Raw genomic sequence first — 12,338 nt, 5'->3', positions numbered from 1 at the left:
TTTGTTGATTTGTTGATGATAGCCATTCTGACAGGTGTGAGATGGTACCTCGTTGTTTTGATTTGCATCTCTTGAATGATTAGTGACTTTGAGCATGTTTTCATATGTCTCTTGGCCGTCTGTATGTCCTCTTGAAATGTGTCTATTTAGGTCCTTTGCCCATTTTTTGATTGGATTGTTATCTTCCTTTTGTTAAGTTATATGAGTTCCCTATAAATTTTGGAGATTAAACCCTTATCTGAAATATCATGGCAAATTTGTTCTCCCATGCAGTGGGCTTTCTTGTTGTTTAAATGAAATTTTTTTAAACCTGTATTGTTGAGAGTATTACAGTACCCCTCTTTTCCCCCCCATTACCCCTCCACTAGGTTCCCATACCGCCTAAGAGCTTCACACCTTATTGTCTGTGTCCATAGGTAATGCACATCTATTAAGATGCAGAGTGTTCCCTCGGGAGTTCAGCTGGGAGGCCACGAGTTCGATTGCTCGCTATGACGTGCACTCACCACCAGGGGGTGGCACAGAACAAAGGAAAGCTCCAGCTGGCAGCTGGGGAAGGGAGGCCCTGGCTGGCAGCCGGAAGGCCCCGATCGGCCCTGATCACCGGCCAGGCCTAGGGACTCTACCCATGCACAAATTTTGTGCACCAGACCCCCCCCCCCCCTCTCTCTCTCTACACACACACACACATATATTAGAGGCCCAATGCACGAAATTCGTGCAAGAGTAGGCCTTCCTTCCCCTGGCTGTCAGCACTGGCTTCCCTCTGGCACCCGGGACCTAGGCTTCCCTTTGGCCACTGGCAGGCACCCAGGACCTGGGCTTCCCTTGCAGCCCAGCTTCATCCAGAAGGTTATCTGGAAGGACATCTGAAAGGACATCTGGTCTAATTAGCATATTACGCTTTTATTATTATAGATAAAAGCCTAAGTGACCGTTACGACCGGTCACTATGGCACACACTGACCACCAGAGGACAGACGTTCAATGCAGGAGCTGTGCCCTGGTGGTCAGTGCGCTCCCACAGGGGGAGCACGACTCATTTGACAGACCCGACCCGGCACCCACCAGCCCGGCGGCAGCCACTCACTCCTTCAGTAGTCCTACAGGTCTAATCTCCGAAGAAGGGGCCAGCGCCACGGATCCCAGCAGCGCAGCGCTGCCCTCCTGGCGGTCGGCCTCGGGCACGACAGCCGCTTCCCCTCCTTAGATGCTCCGCAAGGAAGAAAGGATATAAAAGCAGCCACCAGGTGGCTCCCAACAACTGGTGCAAACGTCCGCGGGACAGATCCGATCCGGGTCGGCAAGCGCGTCCGGTCCCCCTCCCCACCTTGGGACCCCACCTGTGCATGAATTTGTGCACCAGGCCTCTATATGAATATCTTTGGTTAATCTCTTCCTGCCCCTCCTCCCGAGATTCGTCAGTCTGTTCCATGTTTCTGCCTCAGATTCTATTTTATTCATCAGTTTATTTTATTCATTAAATTCCTTCTTTGATTTTTATTTTTAGATTCAACTTTTGATAAATATGTATTTATTGCCATTTTATTGTTCATATTTTTTATCTTTTTTTCTTCTTTTTCTTTTTCTTTCTCCTCCTCCTCCTCCTCCTTACCTTCTTTCTCCTCCAATTTGGTGGTGATAAATTCCTTTAGCTTTTTCTTGTCTGTGAAGCTCTTTATCTGACTTTCAATTCTAAATGATTACTTTGCTGGGTAGAGTAATCTTGGTTGTAGTCCTGGCTTTTCATCACTGAATATTTCTTGCCACTCCCCCTGGCCTGCAAAGTTTCTGTTGAGAAATCAACTGACAGTCGTGTGAACACTCCCTTGTAGGTAACTGACTGCTTTTCTCTTGCTGCTTTTAAGATTCTCTCTTTGTCTTTTGCCCTTGGCATTTTAATTATGATGTGTCTTGGTGTGGTCCTCTTTGGGTTCCTCTTGTTTGGGACTCTCTGCGCTTCCTGGACTTGTAAGTCTGTTTCTTTCACCAGGTAGGGGAAGTTTTCTGTCACTATTTCTACAAATAGGTTTTCAATATCTTGCTCTCCTTCTGGCACCCCCATAACACGAGTGCTGGTAAGTTTGAAGTTGTCCCAGAGGCTCCTTAGGCTATCTTCATATTTTTTAGTTTCTTTTTGCTTTTCTGATTGGGTGTTTTTTGCTTCCTCGTATTCCAAATTGTTGATTTGATTATCAGACTCCTCTACTCTCTTGTTGAGTCCCTATAAATTATTCTGTATTTCAGTTAGTGTATGCTTAATTTCTAACTGGTCCTTTTGCATGTCTTTCACATTTTCACTAAGTTCCTTGAAACTCTCATTAAGATCCTTGAGCATCCTCATAACCATAAGTTTGAACTCTGTATCTAGTTGTTGTAGTTGAGCCTTGATTGCTATTGACATCACTGGGAGGAATTGACCTCCAGGCCAATTGGCTTTGCAGACCAGGCTGCAACTACAGTGGGAGAGCTGCTGTGCAGGAGACACCCTATGGAGCAGGACTTGCTTCAGTGGAGCTTTGGTGCTGAGTCTGCCCCTTGAGTGTGTCGCTTGTGGATGTGTAGAGTTGTAATCTGCTATGGTCTGAAACTGTCCGCCAGGTGTACTGGGTCTGGTGCCTCCCGGGTGGTACACAGTCAGCCACTGCCTGGGGCCACCCTGCAGGAGCTACAGAGCTATCTGCAGATGGCTGTTACTTGTATTGGGCTTGGAAATGCCAGGTGAGGGCAAGCTGTGAAGCAAGGTAGGCTGGTGCTAGGGCCTCTTATTGATAGTTATGGGTTATGCTGGCGCCAGCTGCTGCTTGTTTGAGAGATTTTAGGAAAGTCTTTTTTTTAAAATATATTTTATTGATTTTTTTTTACAGAGAGGAAGGGAGAGAGATAGAGAGTTAGAAACATTGATGAGAGAGAAACATCAATCAGCTGCCTCTGGCACACCCCCTACTGGGTATGTGCCCGCAACCAAGGTACATGCCCTTGACCAGAATCGAACCTGGGACCCTTCAGTCCGCAGGCCAACGCTCTATCCACTGAGCCAAACCGGTTAGGGCAGGAAAGTCTTGTTAGAAATAAGGCGAGCCCCCAAAACCAGGGGTCCTATCAGAACACAAGGGACATTTGGAAGCCAGACAGCAAGGCAGTCCCTTTCCTCCTGCAGGAGGTGCGTATGTACTGGGGCTGGGAGCATGCACAGGCTGAGCAGCGACCACTCGGGCTTTTATTGCTCATGCACCTGATCTGTCCCTCACTCTTGATGGGAGAGCTTAGGCTCCCAGTCTTGCATAGTTGGCTAATTTAAAGGAAAAAGGAAGGGGTTGACCTTTGCCATTTCAAAATGGCGGCCCCAGGGGAGCTGCAAGTCACGCGGGCCAGAATGGCGGCTGTCTACACTCCCTTCTATGACAGGGAAGATTATTGTTTATTCTCAGTCTGAAACCTGAGCCAGAACAGGCTTATTCACATGAAAAAGCTGCTGCAACAGCTTGGGTGGGGCTGCAAATTGGAGAGGACCGGGCATGAAATTTATTTAAATATGTTTAGGAATATGTGTTTCACACGATGAAGTTCTTTGGCATGTTGTCACAAACAGTGTCCTCTGCAGACAGCTGCAGGTGACGTGCAGAAATGTTCAGTTCACAACAGGCACTGCGCAAACACTGGACATGCAGTCCCCCGATCAGTTCCGAGGACGGCTCTGTGGGGTGTAGGTGCCGTCTCTCTTCATTTGCAAATAGCACGGTCGAGCATCAGGAGTCCTGATTAACTTGCCCACAACAACAGATGGTGTGGACCAAATCGTTGTGTGTGCAGACATGTGCAGGTGTGCTCAGTGTTTGTGAGCTCGTGGCTGTTCCTGGCAGAGCTGTACCAGGTCGTCCTTGGACAAGAGGAGGAAGGTTCCCGTACGCCAGCTCTGTCAGAGGAGTGCACACACAGGGGTCCTGGGCTTCCACTGGGCGCCCGGCAGGCGGGGCTGGGGCTTGTTAGCTGAGGAGACACTCAGTCTTCGTGGGGAAATATGTGCCCATTTGTTTTGCTTTTCCTTAGGGGCATCATTGAAGCGCGTTTTGTGTATGTGTTTGTCCTCGGCATTCTGTTCACGGGCATCAAAGACATGCTTAAGTCTCAAGTCCTCGCTGCAGGCATCCCAGTCAAGACTGTAGGTCTATGGGACGTGTACAGTGGACTGGTGCTCCTGACAGCCTTGCTCTTCAGACCACATAACCTTCCCGTCCTGGTGTGCAGCCTCTTGATCCAGACCGTGATGACCAAGTTCATCTGGAGGCCCCTGAGGCACGGGGCCGCTGAGGTCACCGTCATGCACTATTGGTTTGGTCAAGCGTTCTTCTATTTCCAGGTAGGTTTTCGTTATCTTTGTGGGTAGACCAGTAACTTTTTGTCATTTATCTTTTAGTTTTTCTTTGGGAAGTTTCGGTGTTAGTTCGGTGAAAGAGCTGTCAGTGTAGAGTGGTGGTGCTGCTCCTGCCGTGCGTGTGTCTGTAAGACATGATGCAGCAGTTGCGTGAGGCATGGCTGCTGCCGGACCATCTGCACAGCTTCCTCTGCGGAGGTGGTGACTGTGCTCTCGTGGCCATCCTGCTCGCCTGTCCCCTCAGTCATTCCTCCCCTAGAGCCCAGCGTCCACCCTCAGCCTCCAGCGAGGGCCCCTGGGCCGCGTGACCTCCGGGTTCCAGCCCTTGGACAGGGTCCCGGGGGGCAGGGTGTGTCACGTGTCTGTGTGAAGTAGATAGATCTGAGGAAAGGCAGGCCTTGCTGCAGCTCATCAGAGACTCCGTCTGTATGTCTCTCCACGAGCAGACCTGGCGCTTGCTCCTCGCCGTCTTTGGAAGTGTGTCCGGGGTCAGCCGGACAGGAGGGTGGGCGGGCGGCCGGGGCTCCTGGCTTCTCACGGTCACATGGCCATGTTGTGAGCGTGGCATGTCATTCCAGGGAAACTCCAACAACATCGCCACGGTGGACATCTCGGCGGGCTTCGTGGGCCTGAACACCTACGTGGAGGTCCCAGCCATGTTCCTGACGGCATTTGCGACGTATGCGGGGCCCGTGCTGTGGGCCAGCCACTTGGTGAACTTCCTGAGTTGGGAGCCCAACAGGTGCAGCTCCTCCTCTGTCCCTCAGCAGTCTGTCCACGCCCCTCGAGTGCGCAGCTCCCTTTGCCAGGGTGACGGGAGGGGTGACCCTGGAGTGTGACTGTGGAAGCCCCTGTTCCTGTGGCTGAGAAGGACCCACTCCCCAGGCGAGGGGCAGGGGGCAGCCAAGGCCCACCTATCGAAGCTTCTCCCAGTTCTCCTTCATGGTTGGTGCCGTGCTCCCTGGGGGTCCCCTTTCTGATGGTTGGATCCCTAGTGGGACCCGCGGCGTGTGTACAAGGACTTGCTGCAGGAGCTCAGGTCTGAGCCGCCACAGAGAGTGAACCAGAGCGCCAGTCAGGCCGCCTCACAGAGCAGGGCGTGGGGCAGCAGGGGTCACGGCCTGTCCCGGGGAGCGGGTGGGGGCCGCGTGTGCCTGAGGGCAGAGGGCGGCTGCGTGCGCTAACGCTCAGGACCTTGCGTTTCGGTCTGGGATCCGTTCTGAGTGGGTTCCTGTATGTGGTGTAAGTTGGTGGTCGAGCTTCATGTTGTGCACATGTCTGTCCAGGTTCCCAGCGCCCTTGATTGAGAGAGTGTCTACCCAGTGTGCACTCTTGTCACCACCTCTCCTAGACCATGTGGCCTGGGCTCACTTCTGGGCTCTGGTTAGCCCTTGTCATGGTGTAGGGTCTTGCTGGACTCGATTTGTTAGTATTTTGTTGAGGATTTTTGCATCTATGTCCATCAGGGATATCAGCCTATAATTTTCTTTTTAAGTGTCTCTGTCTGGTTTTGGAATGAGGATGATGCTGGCCACGTACAATGAGCTTGGGAGCCTTCCCTCCTCCTGAATTTTTGGAAGTAGTTTAAGAGGAATGCATGTGAATAATTCTTTCAGTGTTTGCTAAAATGTACCTGTGAAGTCATCCTGTCCAGGACTTTTGTTTGTTGGGAGTTTTTTGATTCCTGCTTTGATTTCATGAGTAGTTAGCAGTCTGTTCAGATTCTTCTTAACTCAGACTTGGAAGATCGTACGTTTCTAGGAGTTTATCCATTTCTTAGTTTGTTCAGTTTGTTAGTGAAAGTCTTGTGCGGTTTTCTTTTCATTGTCTGTAGGTTATAATATACATGATAGTATTGCAGTGTGTGCATATCGTTTTTAAATAGATACTTTTGCAAAACAGGGCGTGAAGTGGCGGACAGGAGGTGTCTGCCTGCAGCCTCATCTCCTCAGGCGCCTCTGCCCACCAGACTGACCAGGCCCAGGAGCAAGAACTGTGCACTAACCCCATTTCCCTTTGCCCGCAGCGGTCCGGCGCTGAGGCGCGCCTGCTTCTGCTACGCGCTGCTCAGCTCCGTGCCCGTGTCTGCCTACGTCGTCCTGGTGACGGCCCTGCGCTACCACCTGTTCATATGGAGCGTGTTTTCCCCGAAGCTCCTCTACGTGGGCATGCACCTGCTCGTCACCGCCGCCCTCTGCCTGGGCTTCACCGCCGTGGACCGGGCCGGCGCCAAGGCAGACGCTGGGAAAGTAGCGCATTGTTAAAGCCTACTGTTTACTTCGTGGGTTTGATTCATAAAAGTAGGTGTAAGTTTAAGCAAGATTATTCTAAAAAGAAGAGGTGAGTCCTACAGTGTGGGTGAGTAGCTCCAATTGCTTGGACGACTATGCTTGACGTTGAATTCAGTAGTAAGTGGCTAATAAAAGGTCACTTTAAAATACTTAGTTTGAATATGAATCCTATTCCCCTGTGGACAATCACTACAGAAACTGCTGGACTTGTAATTGCCTCTGGATGAGTCAGGCTGTGACCGCCCTGTGTGTTTACATGGTGCATACAGAGGTGCGAGGGTGTCCGTGTGCGACCTTCAGAGACTCGGCCCTCTCGACCCTAGGGCCCCGGACCTCGGCTTCATGGTCACAGCTGTCAGCACTGATGGCATTGAAAATTAAAACAGACATTTCAAACAATTTATTCATTTAAAAATAAAGATATAAACTTCAATATATTTTTAAGAAAAATAACTACTTTCCACACACAAAAATTAGCAAGGAGAGTGGCATTATCTTTTTTTTATATATATATTTTATTGATTTTTTTTTAGACAGAGAGGAAGGGAGAGGGATAGAGAGTTAGAAACATCGATCAGCTGCCTCCTGCACACCCCCCACTGGGGATGTGCCCGCGACCAAGGTACATGCCCTTGACTGGAACCGAACCTGGGACCCTTGAGTCCGCAGGCTGATGCTCTATCCACTGAGCCAAACCGGTCAGGGCAAGAGTGGCATTATCTTATATTTTTGCAAATCTCCTGAGTGTCTGGCTCAGGTGGGGCCGGTTGGGCTCTGCGCTCAGTCTGCTGTGCTGTGTGCAGGTGCGGGGCACACAGCCTGGTACCGGACAGGAGGGTGTGGGTCCGTTTGTGGTCATTGTGGGTGTGCTGTGTCGATGCTGCACTGAAACTTTGGAAGGTGCGCCGGAGGCAAGCAGTGAGAGGGGTCGACAAGTCCTGTAGCTTGAAATGCCTCGGGGGAAGCTGGGGTGTGGGACCAGGATCTCTGTACTGCTTTTGCAACTTCCTGTGAGACTTAAACTTCTTCAAAATAAAGTTATTTTGAAAAGGAAGCTTAGTTGGGCTGTGCAGTCTGAAACCACACGTGACCGGCTCTGGGCTGCGCTGGCCTGCACTGCGCGGTTGTGCCTGAGGGAACCCGCCCCGGGGGTGGCTCCATCACACTCTCATCTGGAAAATAACGTGCAGCGCGGTCCGTGACGCACAGCCACACACCACTCGCCCGGCGGAGCTCTGAGCGCGGGAGCAGAGGGGCAGGTGCTCGCGCTCCGGACTCTAACTTCGTGTGAAAACGCAGCGTTCATCAGCTCAGACTGAGTCGTCTTGGCAACGACAGTCCACTTGGTTCTCAAGGAAATGACGGCCACATCCCCAAACCCGAACGAACCCTCGGTGTCATTCTTCAGGCGAGAACGGGGCTTTCCTGGCGACGTGTGGTGCACCAGGTCCCGGCACAGCCGCAGGGGGTCCCACCCATCGTCACAGTCCTGCCTCCGGCGCCTGGAGGAGGCCCTCCTCCTCCAGTCACCACAGGACTCACCGTCCGGCCCCTGAACACTTCCGATTCCAAGAGCAGTGTCATCTAGAAGGAATGAGCGAGTTCTCTCAACCTCTACCACCTTGTCTCCTCTCTCTTCCCTCGATTCCTGGCCTCCCCAGGGTCTACCCCCTCTTTTTAAGAAATAATGACTTGGTATCATTGTAATTTTTTAATCATAAATACTCAAACAACAAAAACACCGCATTTTTAAAAATATTTTTTTATTGATTTCATTGAGGAAGGGAGAAGGAGAGATAGAAACATCAGTGATGAGAATCATTGATCGGCTGCCTCCTGCACTCCCCCTACTGGGGATCGCGCCTGCAACCCGGGCATGTGCCCTGACCGGAATCAAACTTGGGACCCTTCAGTCCACAAGCTGACACTCTATCCATTGAGCCAAACCAGCTGGGGTTTCAAAAACACCACATTTTTTTAAAGAAAAGTATTTTTTTTAAATATATTTTATTGATTTTTTTTTTTTTTACAGAGAGGAGGGGAGAGGGATAGAGAGTTAGAAACATCAATGAGAGAGAAACATTGATCAGCTGCCTCCTGCACACCCCCTACTGGGGATGTGCCCGCAACCAAGGTACATGCCCTTGACCGGAATCAAACTTGGGGCCCTTCAGTCCGTGGGCCAACGCTCTGTCCACTGAGCCAAACCGATGAGGGCAAGAAAGTATTTTTAACTATCACTGCCCAGAGCAGCAATCACGGACACTCAGGGAACTGTCTCGGGCATTCGTCCGGCAGGCTCCACTCTATTGCTATTTTTAATCCAGAGCATTTAATGCAATTTTTCTGAATTTAACAGAAAAAGAGAAAGTGCTGAACTTTGGATAACTGTTCCTTCTTACAAGAAGTATTAGTTCATAAAAGATTCCTAAAAATTTAAGAAAAAATATTTTTAAATGTTCATTTTAAAAATTAACTACTCTTTCCTATTTTATTCCATATCCCTGGACTCCTTGCTATGAAACATGACAGAATTATCACACACCCTTTCTTCTTCCCCCACTTACACATTCTTTTATAGGATTATTACCACAATTTATGACACATCGATTTTGTGCTGTAATCACACAACTGGTCAGTTCTAATTCTGTGGTAAGTGGCTCAGAGCTCACCCCCAGGCCTTTCCACGCTGCTGACTATTATTTTCTTTCCTCTATTTTTGAATCTTTTTCAAAGAGGATTCGTGGATGTGGACTTCTGAACTTTGCACCTGTCAGATCAAGGTCTAATTCTTGGAGTGTGGGGCGCGGCTGCAGTGTCTTGGCCAGGTCCAAGCCTCGGACTAACGAAAGGACAGGGTCCTCTCGTTGCCACGTGCGAGTCCCAGCTGGAGGGCAGGGCCCTCCCAGCACAATCATAGCCAACGGCTGTGGTTGTGAGCTTGAACCTATGGTCCGAACACGTGGCCCCACGTGCCTTGTGATAGAGTTCGGGTGCATGTAGTTGAGTGAGGTTGAAACCCACGAGAATACTGTAAACAACGTGATCACGCCCCTACTTTGCCTCGTGGCATCTGCTATAAAATAAAGACACAGCTTGTGGGCGCTGGCGTTGTCTCCTCATCAGGGAGCAGCGTCCCACCGAGACCCAGCTTTCATTCTCTTGTCTGTCTTTTCTCAATCCTTTCACCCCCCCACTCAGGATCACCCTTGGCTGTGCTGGCGGCACACTGGAGTACTTACTCCTACATCCTGCTCACAGTGCCAGTTGTCAGAGCAAGTCCTACTTGAACCCTGCTTGCCGTACTATTGTTGAAAGCACTCACTGCTCCGTCCTGCCAACTGGTCCAAGTAGGTCCTGATCCTGCCCTACTATGCCAGCTGTCAGGTCCAAGCCCCTCTGCCTGGGGCTGGACCTTCTGGGGCACCGGGTGGTAGAAAGCTATGTATGACAAGTCGTGAATATGTAAGAGTCTTTATTGTAGGAGCCAGTGGCCATGTAGCCATTGCTAACAAGGAGCCATTAGACCAGTGGTTCTCAACCTTCCTAATGCCACGACCCTTTAATACAGTTCCTTATGTTATGGTGACCCCCAATTTCATTGCTAGAAATTGAACATAATTAAAGCACAGTGATTAATCACAAAAACAATATGTAATTATATATGTGTTTTCCGATGGTCTTAAGCAACCCCTGTGAAAGGGTCGTTCGACCCCCAAAGGGGTCGCGACCCACAGGTTGAGAACCGCTGCATTAGACAAAGCCGTTCTCCAAAATAAAGTCCCTTACAGCAGGTAGCTGCACACCGGCCAGGTAACAATACGTCGTTCCCACAACGCAGCAACAGCTGTGTCCCCACAGCCATTATCTGAGCAGCCGGTCACGCTGCCTCTAGAGCACATCGGACATTTACATTACAATTCATCACAGTAGCAACATTACAGTTATGAAGTAGCAACGAAAATAATTTTATGGTTGGGTCACCACATGAGGAACTGTATTTAAAGGGCCAGAAGGTTGAGAACCACTGCTCTAGACCCACAGCCTCTCATCGCAGCTGCATCTAAGTTCACAGCCTCAGTAGCCTCGGTAACATACTTTAATACTATTTAGACAAAAGAGGCTTTCCGCCAAATAGTGGCAGCAGTCGTCTGGGTTATAGAAGGGCACGCCCGCCCAGTGCACCGTGAGATTGCTGTGCCTGCGCCTGTGTGGAGCATCTTGGCCTTGAACACTTTGATAAAGATTGCCACACTCTAATTGGCCCTGGCCACCCGGCGTGCTCTGTATGTTCCCACAGCATCCGTGAAGTGTCTGCTGTGGGATTCTGTGCAGCGGAGTCTGCATCACTGTGGTTGCTGGTGGTCTGGCTCATGTCCCTTCCTCCCTTACATCCAACTGAAAATGAAAAGTCTTTTAATAAACACTGCCTTTATAACTGTTCAAAGTGTGTGTATACATTTTGGGGGGATACCCGATAGTTTTTCTTTTCCCCGAATGTCACATATCTGGAATCGCACCATATGTAGTCTTTCATATTGGGTTCTTTCCCTTGGTAACATGCATTTAAGGTTCCTCCACGTCTTTTCATGGCTTGATAGCTCATTTCCTTTGAGTGCTGAATACTATTCCATTGTCTGGGTGGACACAGTGAAAGAATCTAGTGAGCAACATCTTGTTTGCTCCCAAGTTTTGGCAATTACGAATAAAGCTGCTATAAACACGTGACCAGCATCTCTCGGCAGGAATTCAGCCCCGCGTGCCACTCACAGAGCCCTGGACACCCTGTGCAGCTGCAGGCAGGTCCCTGGCGGTGACTGGGAGAGAGACCACAGAGCCGTGTCCGGAGGGAAGCCACAGGAAGAGAAGTTCTGGGTTAGTGGGCATGTCTGAATCAGGACAGCATGCTGTTCTCATCTCTGTCAAAAGTTAGGGATGGCTTGGGTACGGATTCCTAGAAACAAGCATGCAGTCACAGACCACCATATGCCTCACCTGTGAGCAATGTCCATGATCTTAATAAAGTAGAATACTGACTCTTTTTAATGCCAACACTTTTGGGGAAGGTGGGGAGAGAGGTTGTGTGTCAACTTGTGAGTGTAAGAAAACTACTCTTGAGGCTCACTCGGAAGAAACCAGTAATCCTGTCCAAAATGGAAATAACAGAATAGCAATGCAACCATTTTTCCAAAAAAAAAAAAAGGGGGGGATATTAGCAAAGGAAGTGGTGGAAATAGAGAGTCGGAGGGGGAAACAAAACCATCACTGACTTTTCAATCAGATGCAGTATTGGTTTGATTTACATCAAAATATGTATTAGTGTAACTTACACAGAAAACAAATGATCATAGTAATTAACGGGGAAAAGTCACTGACAGTGCTAAGAACAAAATCCAACTGATTCAATGTGGGGACTCGTGGGCTGTGAATGGTCCATGGACTGGGCTGCAGCTCACCCCACAGGCAGACACACCTCCAGGGACAGGACGGGCAGGTGCCGGACAGTCTTAGCAAGAGAAAAAGTCAGGTTCATTCCGCCAAGGAGGAGGTCAGGTGGCCACGGTTTCTCATTGGCTGAGCTGCAGCGTTTTCATTGGCTGGGCCTGTTGCTGGGCCGGAAAAAAAGCTGCACCTGGGGCCATTGACAAAGTGGGGCTTCCTCTCTCGGCCTT

General features: G+C 49.9%; 1 protein-coding gene and 1 long non-coding RNA gene across 2 annotated transcripts in view; both read left to right on the top strand.

Annotated features, from left to right (window-relative positions):
- The window catches only part of PIGG (phosphatidylinositol glycan anchor biosynthesis, class G), a 26,086-nt gene extending 18,975 nt beyond the window's left edge, over positions 1–7,111 (top strand). The window contains exons 9-11 of the mRNA XM_014533469.1: positions 4,051–4,360; positions 4,954–5,117; positions 6,402–7,111. Coding sequence (XP_014388955.1) covers positions 4,051–4,360; positions 4,954–5,117; positions 6,402–6,639 — 712 coding nt within the window. The 3' untranslated portion in view covers positions 6,640–7,111. The remainder of the gene's footprint in view (positions 1–4,050; positions 4,361–4,953; positions 5,118–6,401) is intronic.
- Positions 7,112–10,373: 3,262 nt separating this feature from the next.
- LOC106724804 lies at positions 10,374–11,106 on the top strand. The gene is made up of 2 exons (XR_001360639.1): positions 10,374–10,403; positions 10,683–11,106. It is a non-coding gene; the product is annotated as an uncharacterized LOC106724804 (long non-coding RNA).
- The last annotated feature ends 1,232 nt before the right edge of the window (positions 11,107–12,338 follow it).

Source organism: Myotis brandtii, unplaced genomic scaffold (assembly GCF_000412655.1).
Source record: "Myotis brandtii unplaced genomic scaffold, ASM41265v1 scaffold986, whole genome shotgun sequence".
NCBI classification, from domain to species: Eukaryota; Metazoa; Chordata; class Mammalia; order Chiroptera; family Vespertilionidae; genus Myotis; species Myotis brandtii.
Note: the sequence above shows the minus strand (reverse complement) of the source record. Positions and strands in the feature narration are given on the sequence as shown.